This window comes from Protopterus annectens, chromosome 2.part0, assembly GCF_019279795.1.
Source record: "Protopterus annectens isolate FY-2018-M chromosome 2.part0, PAN1.0, whole genome shotgun sequence".
NCBI classification, from domain to species: domain Eukaryota; kingdom Metazoa; phylum Chordata; order Ceratodontiformes; family Protopteridae; genus Protopterus; species Protopterus annectens.
In genome coordinates, this window is record NC_056728.1 from 1,401,558,219 (window position 1) to 1,401,582,890 (window position 24,672).

At 43.1% G+C, this 24,672-nt stretch overlaps 1 protein-coding gene across 3 annotated transcripts in view; it reads right to left on the minus strand.

Moving 5' to 3' along the window:
- Positions 1-24,672, minus strand: part of SCOC (short coiled-coil protein) — a 446,987-nt gene that overhangs the window by 113,036 nt on the left and 309,279 nt on the right. For all 3 annotated transcript variants that reach the window (XM_044061625.1, XM_044061626.1, XM_044061627.1), the window contains exon 2: positions 85-156. In XM_044061625.1, coding sequence (XP_043917560.1) covers positions 85-156 — 72 coding nt within the window. The remainder of the gene's footprint in view (positions 1-84; positions 157-24,672) is intronic.

Sequence of the window (24,672 nt, forward strand, 5' to 3'; positions counted from 1 at the left end):
ATATCAAATCGAACACTTCAGTAGAACATCTATGGCAATATAATTAACAACATTCACAGTAAAATCATTGGTCTACAAACTTACCATCCATATCTGAATTCATTTTGGAATATTCACTATCTTCACTGGAATACAGAGTTGCAGATCTAGTCTCCACTAGAAAAAATACAAAAATGAGATTAGAGAGAGAAGTGAAGCTGCAGAATAATGCAGTCCTACATATAAATTACAGGCATTACTAAGAAAATTTACTTTTATAAGGTTTGGATGGTTGAAAGCTTATAAATTCAAGGTCAACTAAATCAAGACATCTGGGTGATAAAGATTTGTTAAAACCACTAGAATGTTTCAGGAAAAAATAGTAAAGTACAGTAAAATAATAAAACCTATTTGATCACTTCCGTCATTAGACATTACTATTGAATCATGGTAGAACAGTCTGCTATCCATCTGCAGACTACAACACAGTGGGAGTAAAATGAGTGACTGAGGTAAGCTCACCCATCCCAGAGAGAAGGGGACATCAAAACTGTGCTGCTGCAAGACACCTTTTGGAAGACAGGTAACAGGAATCCGCCATCAGCCATGCATACTTGTCCTAGCAAGGTTGGGCTTTTAGACTGATGGGACAGGGCCAAAAAAATACCTATCTGTGGAAAAGGGGAAAAGAGCACAAAAAAAATAGTCTTTGTTTTGAGAGTGCCACCTATATTACACAGATCTACTTTTATATTTTTGGTGTGCACTGTCATTCACCTGAAATCTGATACCCATTCAACATCAGTGCTACTTGAAACCAGTCAAGCATTCTCTTCATATAACAAGTGGTTACACTAATTTTGCTTACTACATATCAAAAACCTCTGTGCAAGTTGTACGTGTCATCGTTGAACATTTGGAGAGACACTTCCATAGATAATGCTACATACTTGTGTATATGGAAATTTGGCTTTATTCTTCACATGCCAGTGCGATGCAAGTAAAAATAGTCCTTCTTACATGGAGCACTGTATATGTATACAAGGTCTCATTATGTGTCACTGTACACCTGACTAGCAACAGGAAAGCATGTGACTAATGAAAAACATCAGACCTCAGAAATAGGGTATATAGCATGGAAAAATATAATTACAGCAGTACTACAAATTCCAACACATTAAAAAATAAACAAACAAAACAAAAAGCATTTCCCCGAATCCCTGACTATGTAAAACAGCCAACATCCAAGTCAAATGGAATGTAAAGGACGAGATGACAGTACACTGCACTTCTGTGAATTTCCATATCTCACTAGCAAGCTCACCTGGAACTGTCCTTTTACAGAACTCGACACAAATGGTTCCAATTTGGACAACTGTCATGTTACTTTTACAGGGACAAAAATGGTCTCAGTTTAGACAGCGTGGTCTTACATAAAAGCAACTGCCAGAATTTAGGGTTTGGCTACGTACCCATGGAACGTCAAACTAAATTTTTTTTATGTAAAATGCTGGTGGAGTGGGTTGGATTAAAGAAGAATGTTCAGAAAGCCATATGTCTTTTGAAACTGTACACTTTTCCAGCAGGTGAATATTTAATTGCGCTAATTGACAAGAGTGTTAAATATACACAATATGATATTCAAATTTATTTAAAAGATGAAAAGTAAAAGTGTAGGTTGTACCATAAAATGAGAGCAATGAAGTGCACATAAAGGTAAAGCAGTAGTAATTCAGGAAAGTCATACATTTGGAAAGGTTAACAGGCTCTTCATATGAAAGAGGTTAGTTAAGATTAAAAATCTTTTAGCCGGCCCGGAACAGAACTGGTTTGTCACTTCGCATTTATTTTAAAACGGACACCACCACCAAGAGTTTGAATAGGCAATTAGGTCAACCAATGATATCCATATGTGCTTTGGCAGAGTATGTTGTGGCATTACTAAAGGTGCATTTTTACTACATGTCAGACCTAGTATATTTGTTACTAAAGTGATTTTGTCTTTATTAGACAAAAAAGGTGGAAATGCAAGTTGCCAACACATTCTAATCAAATACAGTTTCTCTCAGTATCTGGATAGATACTATGAAAACAAATATGTGTGTAAGCAATTCAAGCACAAAACATGTACGAGATAGTTGGCTGCAGCATGTGTTAGCAGGGTACCACATAAGCATGACTAGCAAAAGGCAGAGTAATAGGAACCACTGTACCACAACCAACGGTGGCTTGCTCATGGAGGACTAGGAAATTTACATATAACTTCAAGTGCTACCAAGTCCTATGGTGGTGCTTTCTATATATTTGCATAGAAGAATACTGAAGTATGCTTGCTTTGGAGACAGCTATCACCATGACTTAGGGCAGCAACTAAGCAACTTTACACAGAAGGTGATAAGAGGACAGCTCCAATCTCCCACATATCATAGCCAAAAACTCCACAATTTATGTGGGTAAGCAATTTATGCTCATCACTGCGAACAATTCCAGCTCTTATTTATATGGGCAAGTAGATCATGTAATAAATCAGAGGAAGGGATCACAAATGTTATTTTCCTTGAAACAAGAGCCTAGTGACACATACTATTAGTTATTGTCAAAGGAAAGGTTTGGGAAATGTCAACTGCCCAGGTCATTCGGATCCAATATAAAAAGGCTGGTCAAGAGAAACCAAAACCTGCAGGATGGACAATACGTTTGGTAGGGCAACAAATAAAGGAAAATCACCACATATATGGCAAAAGAAACACCCCAACCAAATAAAACCTTAGCCAGACCACTGCCCATCCCAGAGAATATATTATGTGACACACACACACAATCTGTTTTAAAACCTGCTTTGCTGCAACAACTTCACACTCTTCTATAAAATAAAACAGAACATGACTGGCAAGATGGGGCAGGCACATGGTTAAACAACTGCATCAATTCTCAACTGTGCACATATATCACACACGCACATATAAAACACACCTTCAAACCTTAGCACTTGACCAAGTGCTTGATAAACAACCAGACTTAGTCATGAAAAAAAGAGTTATATGTGTCCTGCTTTTATTCACAATTTATGGGATAAAACCACAAATCAACAAGCATTTGTTAATGTATAGTATAATCATATACAAATGTATTTATGAAAAATTATATGCATCACAAAATTAATACAGCTTGTGAATTAACAAATAAATATTAGCAACTCGTTTAAACCTGGTGGGTATAAAGTCCCATTATGAATAATCTGTTGTACCTTCATATTTGCCAGAGTTACTAAATAATATACATCAGGATGTTTGAAATTAAAGGAATCACAATCAGTACTAGTAAATGCACATAGAATACAGCTAAATGGGCACTTGTGTCGCAACCATGCAATCACGTTATTGCGTCATTTCTCAATAAAATAAAGCGATTGCGAGAATGCAAGGTCGAAGTACCCTTCCTTCTTCCATGCTGCCAGGACAGACTTTCCCTTTCAACTCTTTCCTAAAAGGTGAGCAGAACTTTCCAGTTTACTGGAAGAGAGAATCCGAACAGCAGCATTAAAAGTTACAAAAAAGAGACCAGTACCTATAGTACCTAATTATCTGCACCCTCCTTGTGGCTTTGGAGAAGGAAATCTGTTTTAACTTTGCAGGACTTGGGCTGCAGCTTTCAGTTTAGCTGTAGCAGTACAGATCACAGGTGAGCTTTCAGTTTAGCTGTAGCAGTACAGATCACAGGTGGTCTTGTGCTGTTTCTCATTTCAGCTATTTTCTTCTTGTTGCTCTGGGTCACTTTACAGCAAATGTGTCCAGGACATGCTGCGCAGAGTTAGTGTTGATGCTTTGGTCCTGTCGGTACTTAGGGGTCCATTTCCCAATTGTAATTGGGTTCACTGTTTTGCAAAGTCACTGAAAGACCATGCATTCTTGCAATCATGTTTATATTACTGAGAAAGGAGTCATTGTGTTTTGTGACGTTACTAGGGATGTTGGTCGGAGATTGGGTAAACTTCTAGGAAGAGGAATTAGGGACAAAGGAGTAAAACGCTAGAAGTGAGAGTGCGCTGTAAAATTTGTGATGCAGTTTAGGAAAGTAATGGAACTTGATTCTCTCAGTTAATGGATTAGGTTTTCACAAAAAGGGCCAAGGAGAAGTACCTAAAAAGTTTATCAACTCAAAGTACCAAGTCCGACTGTGGAACAAAGGTTTTGTTAAGTTTTAGGGTTGGAGACATTGTGTTTTGATGACTGCTCAGATTCAGTAAGGACAGACCCGTATTATGCCATGTGTTTTTTTGTTTTGATGACTATTCCACCATGTGTAGACTGTGCAGCAAAGGAGGAGTCGAAAACATAAATAACATGACTGAGAATGCGTGGCTGCGATAATACGCAAGTATCAAAAAATGTTTTATTTTCAAATATATGAAATAATCAGATATAAAAAAAATGGTTAGGTGGCACTCAGAATTATCAAGCAATAACAGTGCGGATTACATTTGCAAGGAGAGTTTCTAATTGGCTATCTAAATATGTTGACAAGAAAATGTTTCTGGAATCTCCCAAGGATTCAGAAATCCCATGTCTGTGGCCAAACCAATACTATTTAGAGTACATGTGCGAAAACCTAAAGGCTTCTTAACAATGCCAGTTTGCAAGATCAGCTCTTCGTCAATGTCACAGTAGACATCTGCAAGATCATGTTAGACCAACCTAAAGCCAGATTAAAAGTACAAGATGCTGCTGCAAAACACTGACTGTGCAAGAGCGCCCAATCTGTCATTTTTAAAGGGAACCCACAAATGGCAATGCCAAGACACTGATGCATTGTTGTAACTCAAGGTAAAAACATATACAGAGAAAGTCACAAAGGAGAAGGGGTATAATGTACACACAGATATCAACTGAAATACAAAATCAAAATACGCAAAACTCAGACAGGATGGTGGGATATAGTAAAGTAACATGCTGTACCGATCTACACCAGTTCTGACTTCAGAGCTTGATCACTGTGCCTGCACTATACTGTGAACATAATGAAATATTTTTTCAACCCTGAAGGTATATGAACCATCACCTTAGTCGAGTTCATTACACCTTGCACTTCCTTAAGATGTGCCACAGGATCATCCACACTGAAGGTGCTGCAAAAACAAGAGCCATGTGGAAGAAAGATACCCAGACAGTTCCAATAGTAGTAGGAACAACTGGTCTTAAAAAAGAATTTACAAATCATATTTAGATACGTTACCAATTCATGCAACACCGTACGAATTGCAGGAGGAGTCATTATTGGGCACTTTGTGGGTGCTGCGAAGAGCACTTTTGGCTAACATCAAAGAGTAAAATAAGACTAATTTCATGAACTTTAATTGCACTTTGACTTAGGAATGGGGTCCAATCCCGTCATGGTATTAGAAACTCAAAAGACTTGGAGAAATAAAAAAAAAAAAAAAAAAAAAATGTCCAGGAAACACACAGCAGGTGAACGTTACACATCTGCAGACTGAAGAAAGAAGAAGAAAAAAAAAAAAAAAAAAAGACGAGGGGTTCAAGGGATTACAACCCATACTTTCTTCAGTGATATACTGCCAACAGTACAGTTGTGTACCTACCATAAATGTAGATGTTAGAGTGTATTCACTGTTGCAGTCATTACACTTGAGTTATCCTGCTGGCAGGCTACCCGCAGTTGGCCTAAATTCCAAAGTCCTGGTCCGGCATCAGTTGCTGTTGCTTCTTCCCTGACAGTGCGCCAGGGGTATATAAGATGCAGCCGACGCCATATTCTTCAGTCTTTCTTGCCCCAGATGTCAGGTGCCCCCAAAAGGGTAGGCTAAAATACATTGCTTATAAAAGCATGCACTAACAAACAGTATCTTCATCTACAAGCAAATACACCACATAGGTTGTATAGGATAGAAAAGTACAGATAAAAGTCCCAGCAAAGAAGGGGGTATGGTGGGTGGGTAACCTGGACTGCAACAGTGAATACACCCGAACATCTACATTTATGGTAGGTACACAACTGTACTATGTTCGTGTTTCACTGTTGCAGTCATTACACTTGTGTTGAACCCCAAAGCTGAGGTTGGGTGGCTGGGTCTAAATAGAATTAGGAGTGGCTATAAGGCCCTGCAGAACTGCAGTGGCAAAGCCTGCTCTGGATTTAGAGTAAAGGAGGTAAGTGGTAGTGCTTAGTAAAAGTTTGCACTGAAGTCCAAGTTGCAGCCTCCAAAATATCCTTGGTTGGCACTCCTCTGAGGAAGGCTGCGGAGGTGGCTGCTGCCCTGGTAGAATGTGGTCTAATGCCCTTAGGCACTGATTTGCCATGTTGTGAGTAGCAGAAACAAATGCAGTGTCCTATCCATTTTGAAATAGTCTAGCTTTTCCTTGCGATCCTGCAGCATATGCCACTAAAAGTTGCTCAGCCTTTCTGAAAGCTTTAGTTTTGTCCAAGTAGAAGCGTAGCTGTCTGTGTATGTCTAAAGAATGCAGAAGCCTCTCCCCTTTATTCTGTGGGTTTGGATAAAAAATAGGCAAATTAATGGTTTGGTTAAGAGCCACACTGGACACCACCTTAGGCATAAATGTTGGGTTTATCCTTAGAGAAACCCTGTCTGGATGGAAGATAATAAAAGGTTCCACAGCCATTAAGGCCTGTAGCTCTGAGACTCTTCTTGCTGAAGTTATTGCTAGCAGCAGAGCCGTTTTCCATAAGAATTTTATCTCGGCTGTATTGGCTGGCTCAAAAGGAGGCAGTGTGAGTTTTTCCAAGACAAATTGAGGTCCCATGCAGGTATTGGTGCTCTCCTTGGGGGGGTCTTATGTTTTTGGCCCTCCTGAGGAACTGCCGAAGCAATGGATGTGAAAAAATTGGTGGTTCTGTATTGTAATGAGCTGAAATGGCAGAGGCATGGATCTTAATTGACGAGAAGGATAGATAGGCCTTTGTCCAGCATCTCAGTCAGATATTGTAAAATCTGAGGAATATTTGGTACAAGCGTGTCAATTCCTTGCAATTGGTTCCAAGCACAGAATCTCTTCCATTTTTCTGCATAAGATTTCCTGGTGCTGGGCCTCCTGGCCTCCAAAATAACATCCATAACCGCTTTAGAGAGAGGTGTATTCTGAATGGTTACACTATTTGCCATGCAGCTAGATTAAGGGTTCTGAGATGGCTGTGCAGGATCTGATTGTTTTGTTGGGTCAGTAAATGAGGAATTTGAGGCAATGTCCAGGCAGGGCCTTTAGACAAGCTCCTTGGGATTGGGTACCAGTGTTGGCGAAGCCAATCAGTATCATATGTGGCTTCTCTTGTCTGACCTAAGGAGTACTTTGGGGAGGAGAGGCAGTGGAAGAAAGGCATATACTGTAAGGTTGTTCCAGCTGAATGACAAAGCATCTACTTTCCATGCTTGTTTGTGATAACAAGTCCTTGTGCAGAATCTCTGAAGTTGGCAGTTGTGAGGGGAGGCAAAAAGATCTATGTCTGGGCATCCCCATGTCCTTGTTATCATGCTGAAGATTTGTGGATCTAGTTACCACTCATGAGGGTCCATGAGGTTTCTGCTTAGTTCATCTGCCAGTGCATTTCTTTTTCCTGGCAGGAATTGTGCTCGCAGGTATACTTGGTAAGTCAATGCTGTGTTCCACAAAATCATGGCTTGTCTGCAGAGGGGGTAGGAATTTGTGCCCCCCCCTGCTTGTTTATGTACCACATGACTGTGGTGTTGTCAGTCTTTAATCAGCACTTGTCCTGGATGAAGTAGGTCCTCGAAGGCTGTCAGGGCATTTTGTACAGCTAGCATCTCTTTTTGATTGATATGAAGATGCCTCTGGCTTGGGGACCCATGTGCCCTGAATACATTTTCCTGCCATGTGGGCCCCCCCCAGGCATAATCTGAAGCATCTGTTACTGTTTGCCTGGCTGTGGGTAAAACGAATGGCTGTCCCTTGTTGTGGTGACAGGCCTGTGCCCACTATCGAAACTCCTGTTGTAGGCAGGGAATGAGTGAAATTATTGATTCCAGGCTGTGGCAATGTTGAGTCAAAAACACTTTTTAGATACCACTGTAGTTTCCTCATATGCAGTCTTGCATATGGAATTAGCAGAATGCAGGAGACCATGTAGCCCAGAGCCTGCAGAATATTCCTTGCAGATAACTGGGTCTTTGTTGCCATGCTTTCGAAGTAAGAAGTCAGGTGCCTTGGTTTGTCTGGCGTGAGATAAGCCATCTGGGCAGTTGCATTTAAGCTTACACAAAGGAATATCATCTCGAGAGGGTACTAGTTTTGATTTCTTTTCGTTTACTGTTTACCCTAGGCAAATTAGTAATCTTTTTACAAACACCAGATGCTTTCTGTCTTTGGTCTCTGCTTGAATAAGGCAGTCATCCAAGTAGGGATATATTTGAATTCCTCTTTGTCTGCAAAATGCAATTACTGGTGCCAGGCATTTTGTGAAGACCCTGGGTGCAGTAGATAAGCCAAAGGGCAGTGCAGAGAATTGGTAGTGCATTGAGCCAGCTATGAATCTGAGGTATCTTCTGCAAGATTGTCTGACTGGGACATGCAGGTATGCCTCTTTGAGGTCCAAAGTTACAAGCCAAGCCTTCTTGCCCAGCATGGGCAGAAGCTGCTGCATAGTCAACATTTTGAATTTCGGAACGTCCAGAAAAGTATTTAGAATAGACAGGTCCAGAATTGGTCTCCATGCTTTGTCCTTTCTTGGTACCAAGAAAAGTCGCGAGTAAAATCCTTGTCCCTGCTCTTGTTGAGGCACTGGCTGAATAGCCTTCATGTCCATGAGAGATAAAACTTTATTTGTGCCCCTCTGCTCAAACTGTGTGGCAGGTATGGCATACCTTTTGCCTTTGGAAGGGTTTGAAGACCCACTTGTCCTGGGTGATCATGTGCCAATTTTGTGAAAAAAGTGCTAGCTTTCCCCCTAAGGGTGCTGCCAAAAGATAAATGCTTGGCATTGGCAGAGGGAAGTCATTGGGATGGTTTCCTATATGGCTGTGATTTGTCTTCTCCGCTTTTGGAGGTAGAAGCACCCCATTGTTTGGGCCTGTATGAGCCCTGGAGCTGTTGTCTGCCTCTAGGGAGTCTGTATCTGCCCCTTTGTGGCCTGTTTGACATGGGAAAGGACCAATTCTTAGAAGGCCAGTTCCTGCTAAATTTGGGTGGCTGTACCTGTAAAAGAAATCCTTTACCGTCTGCATAGATTTAGCTTTATCCTCCATTTTCTTCAACACGTCTTCTGCCTTAACACCAAATAAAGTATCGTGCTGTAATGGAGCATCCAATAATTTTGCCTTAACATGATCAGGCAGAGTCTGCTCCTTTAACCAAGCATGCCTTCTAATGACAGAACCTGTTACAGCAGCTCGGCAAGAGGCCTCTAGTGAATCATAACCACATTGCAAAGTATGTTTTCCCACTTGTTCAGCTGCATGCAATAAATCCTGTATTTCCTTGTTCTCAGAACATTCAGGGTTAGTCAACATTTTCTGTTTTAGCAAAGACATTAAGTATTGCCGATATTAAGCATATGAAACTGACAAGCCCTTACTGCCAAGGTAGCAGAAGTGTAAACTTTTCCCCCCATCTGTCCAGAGCACTAGAATCTCTGATGGGACAGGGTCTTTTGCAGTAGCAGCCTTGGCCCCTTTGGGACCCTGGGAAATAGTTTCTGGGTCAGTAGCAGGGTTTTTATATAGAAATTATGAGAATCTGGTACCCTGTAGTATCTGTCTGGCTTAAACAGGTGCAGGAGGTAAAACAGGTCTGATTCTGAAAATACATCATCTACAATGTCTAGAACAGGTGGAATAGCAAGGGGTCTGTGCTGAGGTAGTAAAAGAAACTGAGCCTTTTCTTAGAATCTGAGTAATCTTGGCTCTCCCAGTGGAAATGCTCCCTCATGATATGCAGGGTTTCCCCAAATGAGTAATCCTCAGGAGGAGAAGCTGAAGGAATAGATTCTTCAGAATCAGAATCCTCATAGGGAGGAATAGAGTATCCCTGCTCTGAAGAGGAGTCAGAGGAAATGGAAACCTGATCAGAGGAATCATATTCAGTGTCTTGCCTAGGCCTCTTATCAGGAGGGGGGTGGGAACCCCTGATCAAAGTAATTAGGTCTTCGACCATTTTGAGCATCTGTTTCTTAGGCATGGAAGTCTGTCCTGGAGAATGCTGTACTTGTTTCCTTGTCTTTAAAACTGTTTTAGACTTTGTCCTGGAAGCTGAAGTTGGCTTGATATAAAGCTGTGTAGGTCTGAAAACACCCTCAGAAGCCGATGCCTGCTCAGCAGCTCCGGACCCATGTGAGGGATTAGCTTCCAAAGGCCCAATACCTTGAGTATCCAGAGGCCTAGTTGTCTCCACGTGGGAGTTGGAGGCGGCCTGTGGCTCTGAGGTAGCGGATGTCTGGGGCTGCAAAAGCACCTCACGGAGAACTGGCGACTGGCCTAGAAGAGGCTTAGCCGTCGGTTTTGGACCTCGGATGCCTGTCCTTTTTTTCCTTGCGCTTTTTATGAACTCCGGTCGTCGGCTGTTCCGATGGCATTATGTAGTTAAACCTTCGGCTAAAGTAATGAAAAGCAAAACCATACCGACGCTTAATAGTGCATTGGTTAAATCTAGCACAAAACCGACAACTAGCAATGCCGTGATCAGGGCCTAGGCAAGGAATACATTAAGAATGAAAATCCTTATGGAGGTATTGCTTCCCACAAGAAATACAATTGTTAATTTCTGACATTGGTCTGGAGCAAGAAAAAAAGTTTCCCCAACGGGGTACTTAGCTTTATAAGACTTCGGATCTGAAATTCAATTTCGAAAATCTCAGGAATTGGCCGACCGGCACTTGCGAACTGCTTTTGCTTTGGGCACTGCGCGGCAAGAAAGAAATGGCGTCGGCTGCATCTTTTATACCCCTGGCGCTGTGACGTCAGGAAGAGCAACAGCAACCGACGCCGGACCAGGACTTTGGAATTCAGGCCGACTGCGGGTAGCCTGCCAGCAGGATAACCCAAGTGTAATGACTGCAACAGTAAAAGACTATGAACATCACTGCATTAACAAGGTGACCCACAGAAGCACTCGCATTGAAGGTGTCAGGGACACACAGCAAGTGAACTGCACATCTGCAGGACTGAAAGCAGAAAAGTGAAACATACAACCTTGAGGGAAGTGGAACCCCCTCCACTCAATGCAAGATCCCTACAAAATCACTTCATGAACATAATGAGCCACAGAAGCACTTGGAATAAAGGCTTAAGCTTTACCCAATTTCATATTTGTCAACTGAGAAGAAGTTGTGTACACTTACCATAAATGTAGATGTTAGAGTGCATTCACTGTTGCAGTCATTACATTTGGGTAATCTGCTGGCAGGTTGCCCTCAGTCAGCCTGAATAACAAAGTCTTGGGTCCTGCATCGGTTGCTGTCTCCTCTTCTATGACGTCAGGTCATCAGGGGTATAAAACATGCAGCAGACACCAGTTTATTCAGTTTTCTTGCCCCAGGTGGGGAGCAAATTTATATATATGGGGAGAGAGACACAGATCTCCGTCTCATATATATAGATATAGATATAGATACACACACACACACAAATAAATAAAACAGAAACATATGTAAACTCGCTTTAAGCAACATAAATTTTACCTTCATCTAAAAGCAAATACAATGGAACTAAATAGCATTAGGAGCAGCTATAAGGCCCTGCAGAACTGCAGTGGCAAAGCCTGCCCTGGATTTGGAGAAGAGAGGCAAATGATAATGCTTTGTGAAGGTATGAACAGAGCTCCAAGTAGCAGCCTCTAGAATGTCTTTGGTTGGAACCCCTCTGAGAAAAGCTGCTGAGGCAGAGGCAGCCCTGGTGGAATGTGACCTGATCCCCTTGGGCACAGGTTTACCATGGTGCAAGAAGCAGAAACTAATGCAGTGGCTTATCCACTTAGAAATGGTCTGCTTTGATATAGCCTTCCCCTCTGACCCTGCAGCAAATGCTATCAGTAGTTGCTCAGACTTCCTTAGAGATTTGGTCCTGTATAAGTAGAATCTTAGTTGTCTATGTACACCCAATGAATGCAGAATCCGCTCCCCCTTGTTCTGCGGATTTGGGTAAAATGTTAGCAGGTGAATTGTCTGGTTAAGAGCCACACTGGATACCACCTTAGGCATAAAAGGATTGATCCTGAGGGACACCCTGTCCGGGTAAAATGTAATAAAAGGCTCCACAGCCATGAGAGCCTGTAGTTCTGAAACCCTTCTTGCTGAAGTGACTGCCAAGAGTAAAGCTGTTTTTCCAAGATAAAAATCTTATATCCGCAGTAGCTGCTGGTTAAAAAGGAGGCAGGGTGAGTTTTTCCAGGACAAAGCTGAGGTCTCATGGAGGAGTTTATGATCTTCTGGGAGGCCTTAAATGTTTGGCCCCTCTAAGATACTGTTTAAGCAGAGAATGAGAAAAGAGGGGAGGCTCTGTGTTATAATGAGCCAAGATGGCAGAGGCATGTATTTTTATTGAAGAAAACGATAGGCCCTTGTCAAGCATCTCAGTCAAATACTGTAAAATCTGAGGAATATTGGGCTTTGCTGTGTCCATTCCTTGTGCTTGGTTCCAAGCACAGAATCTCTTCCATTTATCAGCATAAGATTTTCTAGTACTAGGCCTTCTGGCTTCCAAAATGACTCACAGATTTACTGAGAGGTGTTGTTTGAGTAATTAAATGATCAGCCATGCTGCAAGGTTCAGAGTTTGGAGCTGAGTTTGCAGAATTTGATTGTTCTGCTGAGACAGTAGATGAGGTATTTGAGGCAAGTACCAAGGAGGAAGTTGAGACATACTCCTTAGAATTGGGTACCAGTGCTGGTGAGGCCAGTATGGAGCAACTAAGATCATTTGTGGCTTTTCCTGTCTGACTTTTAGTAAGACCTTGGAGAGAAGAGGCAGAGGGGTAAAGGCATAGACTGATAGGGCATCCACTTTCCATGCTTTTCTGTGATAAGTTCTTGTGCAGAATTTGTCCAGCTGATAATTTTGGGGAGAGGCAAATAGATCTGTCTGTCTACCCAATTTCTGTGTTAACATGCTGAAGATTTGTGGATCCAGTTTCCATTCGTGTGATTCCATAAGATTTCTGCTCATGTCGTCTGCCAGAGTATTTTGTTTTCCTGGCAGGGATTGAGCTTGAAGATGTAAGTCAAAGCTGTATTCCACAATGCCATGGCTAGTCTGCAAAGGGGGTAACCGCGGTGTTGTCTGTCTGTATCAGTAGTTGTCCTGGATGAAGTAAGTCCTTGAAGGCTGTCAGAGCATTTTGAACAGCTAGCATCTCTTTCTGGTTGATATGCTAATGCATTTGTTTTGGGCTCCATTTGCCCTGAATGCATCTCCCAGCCAGGTGGGCCCCCCAAGCATAGTCTGATGCGTCTGTAGTTAGGGTTTGGGTGGCAGGGGGTAGAGTGAATGACAGTCCCTTGTCTTGGTGACATGTCTCTGCCCACCAAAGAAACTCCTATTGTAGGCAGGGAATGAGAGGAATCATTGTTTCCAGACTGTGACAATGTTGACTCCATAAACGTTTTAGGTACCATTGTAGTTTCCTCATGCAGTCTCGCATATGGAATTAGTAGAATGCAGGATGCCATGAACCCCAAAGCCTGCAGAATTTGTCTTGCAGATAACTCGTTTTTTGTTGCCATTTGTTTGAAGTATGTTGTCAGTTGCCTTTGTTTGTCTGGCATACGGTAAGCCATCTGGGCAGTTGTATTCAAGCTTTCACCCAGGAATGTAATTATTTGAGAGGATACCAGTTGGGATTTCTTTTTGTTTACTGTGTACCCTAGGCATGTTAGAAGCCTTTTTACAAATGCCAGATGTTGAAGAAGAGTGCTCTTGTCCTCTGCTTGAATGAGACCGTCGTCCAGATAAGGATAAATTTGTATGCTTCTTTGTCTGCAAAATGCAATTACTGGTGCCAGGCACTTTGTTAAAGACCCTGAGCGCAGTTGACAAGCCAAAGAGCAGTACAGATAATTGGTAATGCAGAAAACCTGCCTTGAAGCAGAGGTATCTTCTGCATGATTCCCTTACTGGGATATGCAGGTACGGCTCTTTTAAGTCTAGAGTCACTAACCAAGCGTTTCTGCCCAGCATAGGCAGTAGTTGTTGTAAAGTCAGCGTTTTGAATTTTGGAATGTCCAGGAACGTGTTAAAAAATCGATTAGTCCAGTATTGGACGCCAGGCATCGTCTTTTCTGGGTACCAGGAAAAGTCTCAAATAAAAACCTTGTGCTTTTTCCTCTTCTGGTACTGGTTGAATAGCCCCCATACCCATGAGGGACGTAACTGTTTCTGAGCCTCTGCCCACTGATTTTGTGGCAGATCCGGCCATCAGTTTGGAATTGGCAAAGTATGGAAATTAAATCTGTACCCCTGGGATACTATGTTCAATACCCACTTGTCCTGGGTAATTAACTGCCAATTTTGAGCATGAAGTGCTAGTTTCCCCCCCCAAGGGGGCTGCCAAAAGATAAGTCCTTGGTGAAGGTAGAGGGAAGTCATTGAGACTACTTACTGTATGGTTGTGCTTTGTTTCCTCCAGATTTGGAGGTGGAGGCACCCCATTGCTTTGACCTGTAAGAACCCTGTGATTGGTATCTGGAGCCTTTTGAGCACCTGGATTTGCCTTGAGCGGCTCTGCTGGACACAGGAAAGGACCAATTTTCAGTAGGCCAGTGCCTACTGAACCTGGGTGGCTGCACTTGCAAGAAATCTTTTACAGTTTGCATAGATTTAGCTCGTCTTCCATTTTCTTTAAAACCTCTTCTGCCTTATTACCAAACAGAGTATTATGCTGCAAGGGGGCATCCAACAATTTAGCTTTAACATGATCAGGCAGATTTTGCTCCTTGAGCCAGGCATGTCTTCTAATAACAGATCCAGTAACTGCGGCCCTGCAAGAGGCCTCGAAGGAATCAAAACCACATTGCAAAGTATGCTTTCCAACCTGTTCTGCTGAATGCAATAATTCCAGTAATTCTTTTCCACACAATCAGAAATCAACATCATTTTCTGTTTCAGTAAGCCCATAACATACTGTTGATATTTAAGCATATGAAACTGGCAGTTTAAGGCCCCAATTGCCAAGGTTGCAAATGTATAAACCTTCTTTCCCCATCTATCCAGCGCCCTGGAATCTCTATCAGTGGAGGGTAGGATTTTTGGCTGTAGAAGCCTTTACACCCTTGGGACCCTGAGAAATAGTCCCAGGATCAGCAGCAACATTTTTGAATAGAAATTTGTGGGAGTCAGGAACCCTGTAATATTTGTCTGGCTTACTAGGAGCCGGAGGCAGGGAATCAGGAGCCATGCTCGATTCCGAAAACACATCAACAATGTCTAAAAAAGGAGATCTTGCCAAAGGGCTATGCTGAGGAAGAAGGAAATCCCTAAGCCTCTTTTTTGATTCAGAGAAGTCCTGACTCTCCCAGTGAAAATGTTCCCTTAAAGTATGCAAAGTTTCTTCAAAAGAGTAATCCTCAGGAGGAGATGCAGAAGGGATGGATTCTTCTGTATCAGAATCCTCATAGGTGGAACAGAAAATTCCTGATCAGAAGAGGAATCAGAAGAAATGGAAACCTGATCTGAAGATTCATAAATCAGTGCCTTCCCTAGGCATCTTAGCAGGGGGGGGGGTTGTTGGGAACCCCCGATGAAGGTAATTAAGTCCTCAGCCATTTTGATAATCTGTTTTTTAGGCATAGGGGCCTGAGCACGTGGCTCATGTGTCAGTTTTTTAGACATAGAAGAAGTTTTTGATCTTGTTTTTGAAGCTGGCATCGGTTTAATATAAAAATGTTGAGGCCTGAAAAAGTACACTTTTGTACCCACCATAAATGTAGATGTCCGATAGGTATGCATCTGCAGTCATCACATATGGGTTGTCCTGCCTCAGGCAGCCCTTCGGTAGGCCGGATTCCAAAGTCTGGGTCCGGCGTCGGCTGATGTCGCACCTTCCGACGCCAGAGCGTCCGGGGTATAAAAGCATCAGCCGACGCCATCTTCCTCAGTCTTTCTTGCCCCAGATGCCAGTTGCCCTCTAAGGAAGGCTAAATTTGGAGAGATGCATTTAAAAATCCAAACATACACAGTACTATAAAAACAAATATCCAAACATGCACAGTACTATAAAAACAAATACACCAAAATAGATCCCCCCAGCTAGCTATAAGATGGGTAAGCACCCAAGAAACACCACAGAGGGGAAGGAGGGAGGGTAAACCTGACTGCAGATGCATACCTATCGGACATCTACATTTATGGTAGGTACAAAACTGTACTATGTCCTTCAAGGATGCATCTGCAGTCATCACATATGGGTAGAATACCATAGCCAATCTGGGGGTGGAGAAACTATGTAAAGGATGGTGTAGCTAAAATACCCTGCAGGACTGCCGTAGCAAAGCCTGCTCTGGAATATAAAGGTAAATTGTAATGCTTGGCAAATGTATGCATGGAGCTCCATGTAGCAGCCTCTAAAATGTCCTTGGTAGCCACCCCTCTTAGGAAGGCTGTGGAGGTGGCTGTGGCTCTCATGGAATGAGGTCTAATGTTAGTTGGCACAGTTTTTCCATGAAAAGAGTAACAAAAACGAATGCAATTCCCTATCCATTTTGAAATTGTCTGTTTGGAAATTGCTTTTCCTTGTGCACCAGCAGCATATGCTACAAACAGCTGGTCAGTCTTTCTGTAACTTTTAGTTCTGTCCAAGTAGTAGTAGCGCAACTGTCTGTGTATGTCCAGGGTGTGCAGAAGTTTCTCCCCTTTGTTTTGTGGCTTTGGAAAGAAGGTAGGCAAGTGAATAGCTTGGTTCAAGGATACCCTGGATACCACCTTTGGCATAAATGTAGGATTGGTTCTGAATGAAACTCTGTCCTGATGAAAAATAAGAAATGGCTGTACTGCCATTAGGGTAACTCAGATACTGTTCTTGCTGAGGTTATGGCCAGAAGGAAAGCAGTCTTCCAAGACAGAAACTGTAGATCTGCAGATGCTGCTGGTTCAAAGGGAGGTAGTGTTAGTTTTTCCAACACGAAGTTAAGGTCCCAAGTAAGTAAGAAGTTAAGGTCCCAAGTAAGTAGAGGTGGTTTCCTTGGAGGATTGATGTTTTTGATTCCTCTTAGAAACTGTCTCAGGAGAGGATGAGAGAAGACAGGTGGGTCAATACTGTATTCTGCTGAAATTGCTGAAGCATGAATCTTAATGAAGAGTAAGACAGACCATTGTGGAACATTTCTGCCAAATATTCCAGGATATGTGCCATGTTAATCACTGTCGCATCTAGGCCCTTTGTTGTGTTCCAAATGTGAAATCTTTTCCATTTTGCTGAATATGCCTTTCTTGTGGAAGGCCAGCGAGCTTCCATAATAATATCCTTCACTCTCTGGGATAGCTTATCCTGAGGAGGAGTCAGGGTATTTTCCAGGCTGTTAGTTGCAAGGTTTTCAGGTTGGAATGCAGAGTTTTGAAATTGTGCTGCGTCAGTAGGAGTGGCCATAGAGGAAGAGGCCATGGTTTCGTATGTGACATGCTCTTTAAACAGTGGGTACCATTGCTGTCTTGGCCAGTCCGGAGTTATCAGAATCCCTTTTGGCTGCTCTGTTCTGATCTTCAGTAAGACCTTGGTCATTAATGGGAGAGGTGGAAATGCATACACTGTTAGAGCTCTCCAGCTGAAAGAGAGGGCGTCCACTTTCCATGCTTGTGGGTGGTATGTCCTTGAGCAGAATTTCTTCAGTTGATGATTGTGGGGGGAGGCGAACAGATCTATTTCCGGCCTTCCCCATGATTGTGTTATAAGTAGGAAGATGTCTGGGTGCAGCATTCATTCGTGTGCATCCATGATATTTCTGCTTAAGCTGTCCGCCAGTATATTGTCTTTCCCTGGCACAAACTGGGACTGCAGCTGTATATTGAGTTTCAAGGAAAGTTCCCATAGATTCATTGCCAGCCTGCAAAGAGGGTAGGAATGGGTGCCTCCTTGCTTGTTTATGTACCACATAACTGTGGTGTTGTCTGTCCTTATTAGTAGGTGGCCTTGATGCAGAAACAGTTTGAAGGCCTCGATTGCATGCATCACTGCCAGCATTTCCTTTTGGTTTATGTGCATGCGTAGCTCCCTTTGTGACCATAGTCCTTGGATACATCTGCCCTCCATGTGTGCTCCCATGCATCACTGCCAGCATTTCCTTTTGGTTTATGTGCATGCGTAGCTCCCTTTGTGACCATAGTCCTTGGATACATCTGCCCTCCATGTGTGCTCCCCAACCGTGGTCTGAAGCGTCCGTAGTAATGGTTTGGCTGGCTCTTGGCTTGCTGAAGGGCAACCCCCTGTTCGACTGGCAGGCTTGAGCCCACCACAGAAATTCCTTTTGGAGGCATGGAATGAGTGGGATCAAAGCTTCTAAACTGTGACTGTGCTGAGTCCATAAACTCCTTAGGTACCATTGTAATTTTCTCATCTGCAGCCTTGCTTGTGGAATCAGAAGGATGCAAGATGACATGTAACCCAGGGTCTGCAGGATTTTCCTTGCAGTCAGCTGAGTTTGTCTTGTCAGATTCTTGAAGTAATCCGGTAGTTGTCTTTGTTTTTCTTTTGTGAGAAAGGCCATTTGGGTGGTTGTGTCTAGATCCGCACCCAGAAAAGTTATTCTTTGGGATGGAACAAGTCTTGATTTGTGGATGTTGACTGTATATCCCCAAGGCCTGCAGTAGGTGGATGGTATAATTCAAATCCTTTAACAAAGTTTGTTGGCTGTCCGCTTGTATAAGGCAGTCGTCCAGATATGGGTAAATTTAAATCCCCTGAAGTCTGCAGTGTACAATTACTGATGCCAGGCATTTCGTGAATACTCTGGGCGCAGCAGATAAGCCAAAGGGCAATGCTGAGAATTGATAATGCTCTGACCCTGCAAGAAATCTGAGGTGTCTTCTGCAACTTTGTCTGATAGGGACATGCAGGTATGCCTCCTTGAGGTCTAGAATCACCAGCCAAGACCCCTTGCCCAGCATGGGAAGGAGTTGCTGTAGAGTCAGCATTTTAAATTTTGGCACAATGAGATAAGTATTGTGCGGACAAGTCAAGAATAGGCCTCCATTGATTTTCTTTTCTTGGAACAAGGAATAGTCTGGAATAAAATCCTTGGCCTTGTTCTGAAAGAGGAACCTTTTCTATAGCCTTCATTTGTATTAAGTTGGAGATTTGTTTCAAAGCCTCTGCCCTTTGATTTGGTGGCAGGTCTGGCATGCCTTTTCTTTTTGGCAATGTGTGGAAATGGAACCTGTATCCTTTGTCTATTATTTGCAGTGTCCATGTGTCCCTTGTAATGCTGTGCCAATTTTTTGAAAATAAAGAAAGCTTTCCGCCCAAAGGTGCTTCTAATTGAGCCCTGGTCGGCGGAGTCAAAACAAAGTCATGGAGTCTGTCCTTGTGTAGCAGTTGTAGGTCCTGCACTACCTCTCTGGTTGGGAGGCTGCCATTGACGGCCTCTGTAGGAGCCTCTAGCTTGCCCTCTACCTCTGGCATGCCTATTCCTGCCTCTCTGAAATCTTTCCGAGTCCAGAAAGGACCAATTCTTGGTAGGCCAATTTCTGCTGAATCTTGGTGGTTGGACTTGTAGAAAATCTTTGACTGTTTGCACAGATTTTGCTTTTTCTTCAAATTTCTTTAAGACCTCTTGAGCCGTGGAACCAAATAATTTTTGCTTTTCCAGTGGAGCATTCAGAAGCTTAGCTTAAACATGGTCTGGCAGAGATTGTTCCTTCAGCCAAGCATGCCTACGTATGACTGCACCCGTCATAGCTGACCTACATGAAGCTTCCAATGCATCATAACCACACTGCAAGAAATGGTTACTAACCTGCTGGGAGTTATGTACCAGATCCTGAGGGGATTTGCGATCAAGGGGTTCAGATGAAGACAGTTTCTTATGCAATTCATCTAACAAATACTCTTGGTACTGTATCATATGAAATTGACAATTTAATGCCCTCATAGAAAGAGTTGCAGAAGTATACACTTTTTTACCCCATCTCTCTAAAGCTCTGGATTCCCTTTCAGAGGGTAGAGGATTTCTAGCAGTGGCAGCTGCAACCCCTTTAGGGCCCTGGGAAACAGTTTCTGGATCAGCAGAGTGGGCCTTGTACAGGTGAAGATGCGAGTCTGGGACCCTGTAGGTTTGGCAGGAGCCGGAGGGAGAGAATCAGGGGTTGTACTAGAATCAGAGTACACATCATCAATGACATTCAAAACAGGAGGTATAGCTAAAGGTCTATGCTGAGGCAAATGTAAGAAGGTCCTTAATCTTTTCCTGGAATCAGAGAATTCCTGACCCTGCCATTGAAAATGTTCTCTCATAGTGTGTAGTGTCTCCCCAAAGGAAAACTCTTCAGGAGGGGAGGCCAAGGGAATAGATTCTTCAGCATCAGAATCCTCGTAGGCCGAATAAGCCTCCTCCTGGTGGTCTGAGAGAGTAGAGCCATCAGAGGACTCATCTGAGGAGTAGGGATCAGAGGGCTCAACCCTGGGCCTTTTGTTTGTAGGTGGTTGCGAGCCCCTGTCTGGATGAGGTTGAGAGCCCCTAATTAAGGAGATAAGATCCTCTGCTAAGCTTAGAATCTGTGAACCAGTAGAGGGTCTCTGAGGGGTAACCTTGGGAGGCAAAGCTTTTGAAAGTTTAGCAGCTTTAGCCCTAGAGAATGCTTTAATGGACATGGATGCAAGAGGTCTGGCTGCACCACGTGCTGGAGTAGATTTGTCTAAAGGAATGGTGTCGGAAGGTTCCAGGACACCAGTTTCAGTAGGTAATTCAATAACTGACTCGGCCGGGGCCTCCGGGGCCGAAGTAGTCAGTTGCGCGGTTTCGGTAATCGGAAGTACCAAGGACTCTGTTTCAGTAGAGACAGAGACACTCGCGGTAGGCCTGACCGTGGTTTCAGCCGAAACCGCAGCCCACGTGTGTCGGTCCTTGTCCTTCCGTTTAACGGAATGTGAAGTCGGAGTCTCCGACGGCATTTTGTAAGCAAAACTAGCCCCAAAGAATTCCTCTGCAAACTCCGACCGACGCCTAAGAGTTCGTCAGTTGAAGGAAGCACAGGCTGAACAGGCAGAGACGTCGTGGTCTGGGCCTAGGCAGGGGAGGCAGCAAGAGTGGAAATCCTTATGAGGTATTTGTTTCCCACAAGTTAAACAATTATTAACTTTATCTGACATCGGCTGAGGCAAGAAAGAGTCCCCAACGGGGTACTTAGCTTTTTGAAGTCTTCGGTAGCTGAATTACAGGAGCTGGCCGACCGGCACTTGCGAACTGCTTCTGCTTCGGGCACCACGCAGCAAGAAAGACTGAGGAAGATGGCGTCGGCTGATGCTTTTATACCCTGGACGCTCTGGCGTCGGGGAAGGTGCGACATCAGCCGACGCCAGACCCAGACTTTGGAATACGGCCGACCGAAGGGCTGCCTGAGGCAGGACAACCCATATGTGATGACTGCAGATGCATCCTTGAAGGACATCACCCTCAGAAGCCATTGCCTGCTCAGCGGCTCTGGACCCATCCAAGGGAGAGACATCCACAGGTTCAATACTCTGAGAATCTCTGGGCCTCGGTAGAGGCCTGCAACTCAAAAGTAGTGGGTATCATGGGCTGTGAAAGCGCCTCAGAGTACCGGCGACTGGCTTAGGAGAAGCTTCATCATCGGTTTTGGACCTCGACGGTCTGTCTTTTTCTTTGCGCTTTTTGTGAACTCTGGTAGTCGGATTACTAACCAACATTTCAGGATAATTAAATCTTGATCTAAAATATTTAAATCTTGATCCAAAATATTTAGAAGCAAAAATATACCGACGCTTTAGTTAAATCTAGCACAAAACTGACAGCAAGGCACGTTATGATCTGGGCCTAATCAAGGAATACACTACAAATGAAAATCCTTATGGAGGTATTTGTTTCCCACAAGTAATGCAATTATTAACTTTTACTGACATCGGTAAGGAGCAAGAAATAAAAAAAGTTTCCCCAACGGGGTAATTAGCTTTAGATTGAAGACTTCGGTTCTGAAACTCGAATGTGAAAATTTCAGGAGTCGGCCGACTGGCACTTGCGAACTGCTTCGGGCACCGCGTGGCAAGAAAGACTGAATAAAATGGCGTCAGCTGCATGTTTTATACCCCCGACAACCTGACGTCATGGGAGAGGAGACAGCAACCGACGCAGGACCCAAGACTCTGTTATTCAGGCCGACTGAGGGCAACCTGCCAGCAGATTACCCAAATGTAATGACTGCAACAGTGAAACATGAACAACATCAGATTTCCTCTCATTTGCATGACTGATGACAGCCAATGCCAGTTTACACAGAACTGGACATACATTTGACTTCATTGTTACCGTACAAGCACTGCCATCGCTCATTGTTTGTACATGGGTATCTGCAGTTCTCTTTGGGAACTGTCATGCACAGTACGATTACCAGTTTTGGGCATGCTCGTAGTGTTTTAACAGAACTGAAGATTGGAAAGGGAAATACAGTATAGAGATAAGAAGGGTAAAGCAAGCAGAGGGCAGAACAGAAGATGTGTAAATAAGTAATGAGCAGGATGGGGGTGAGGTAACAGCATACATCTCAACTTCCTGCCTCCAGAATCCTGGTCAAAGCCAACAATAACAGCAAAACAAAAGCTGAAATATCAAGGACAGGCTTCACTAACATAGAAAGTTGCTAGATTAACAGGTTTTGCATAATTATGCACTGTCTGAAGGATAAGAGGTTTGAAACCAAGTTTCATTTATGGACTTCAATCCTCAATGGATTTGCCAGAAAAAGTAAACATTCTATGGCAACACACCAGAAAATATGAGCCAAACTTTTTTTTAGAGAAAGAAAAGTTGGGGAAGGAAGAGAGGTAGGTTAGGTAACAAAGAAATACAGACATGAGTTACGGGGTGAGGGGCAACTCAACAAACAGAGGGTAGACGAATATGAAGACTAAAATCAACAGGGGTGGGCAAGGACACAAAAATGGAGAGGGGAGACAGGACTGGGTGTTTGCAGATGCAGTCTCTGTTAAATAAAACACAGTGGGAGAGTACTCAGCTGGGTACGGTCACCATTGGATCCTGGGTAAGAAAATGGGAGTCAGTGCTGGGCAGGGATGTGACTGAATTCGCTGACGCATGATCACTATGTGGCCAATGCAAGTGTCCAACCTCCAATCAATGAGCTCTCCCACAAGGTATGCCAGCTACTGATGGGTGGCACAAGTGTCATCTACACTCGCACTGCTACCAGTGGGTACCACTGTACCAGCCTCCCATACAGGATTATCTGATGCAAGTGGTGCAGGAGGTATGGATGTAACTGTAGCATGCTGGGAATGAAATGTGCTGGGTGCTTCCACTGTTTGTGCTTCCACTGTTGGTGGTTGCTGCTGCATTACTGCTGCCACCTGTGGGAGGCAGACAGGCTTTGCTGACTGGATGGATGCAGTTTGCTGTGCTGCTGCATACAGCAGTAAAAATTAAAAAAAAAAAAAAAAAAAAAAAAAAAAAAAAAAAATGGAGACAAAACAATAAGCAAAATAAATGGATGCACGATAAATGATAGTGACAGAGGGTGGGGAAAGAAAATATAAACATGATGAAAACTGCATTCTTAACCATGTGATAAAAGTTAAACAGAATACACTTGATAGCAGTACACATGCAATATATATATATATATATATATATATATATATATATATATATATATAAAAATATGATTCAGGTTATTTAGCTATACACACACACAATATATATATGGACCTAGGATGTTTGCTCGAGTAAGCAAACGACCGAAACCCAAACGGCCGGGCATAATTACGCAAAAGTGCTCTTCACCGAAGAAGCACTTTTGTGCAAGTATGCCTGTTGCCGAGGCTGTACTAGGGTGCGGGTAAGGGAAATTTCCCTTTTTCCAACTGTAGTGCGGTCTTGGAGGGAGAATATTAAAGTTGGGGGGCGAAGCCCCCCTGCTAAAATGTAAATGTAGTGTTTTTTTTTTTTTTGTAACACGCTTTAACGAAAATGCTTTTTCGATAAAATCACTTTTGTTAAAGTGTGTTCGGTTATTATGGATTCGGATGTTTGCTCACTCGAGCAAAAGGTCAAAATGCAATTTTATGTACAAGAATAATGAATATGCAGAAAGTAAACATGCTGCCCAGACATACACAATTCAATCACAGGTTGACAGGCAAAGGACAGCGCCTTCTATTGTATATTGGGAAATGACCCAAAAACTACCAAGTATGACCTTATATACATAGACTGTGCACTGATGCAGTGATACTACTGTACAAGAAACTATAAATTATTTTTTTTTCCATGATAATACACTGTGGGGTAGGGGGAACTGAGCCCACAGGCTTCCTCACAATAGAACAAAGACAAAGCAAACATCCACCTGTCCACCTACACAGGAGATGGCATGCAGAAACATACTTCTAACATTGCACAGTCATACTACTTACTGCCTTATCTATGCAAGTGACAATGATGTGGAAGGCGTGTCTGAAAGTTGTACAATTACTTTAATGCTGGCTACTGTTACTATTAAAAGCTAGACTTTGTTATGACAGCATGTCTACTCTAAACAGC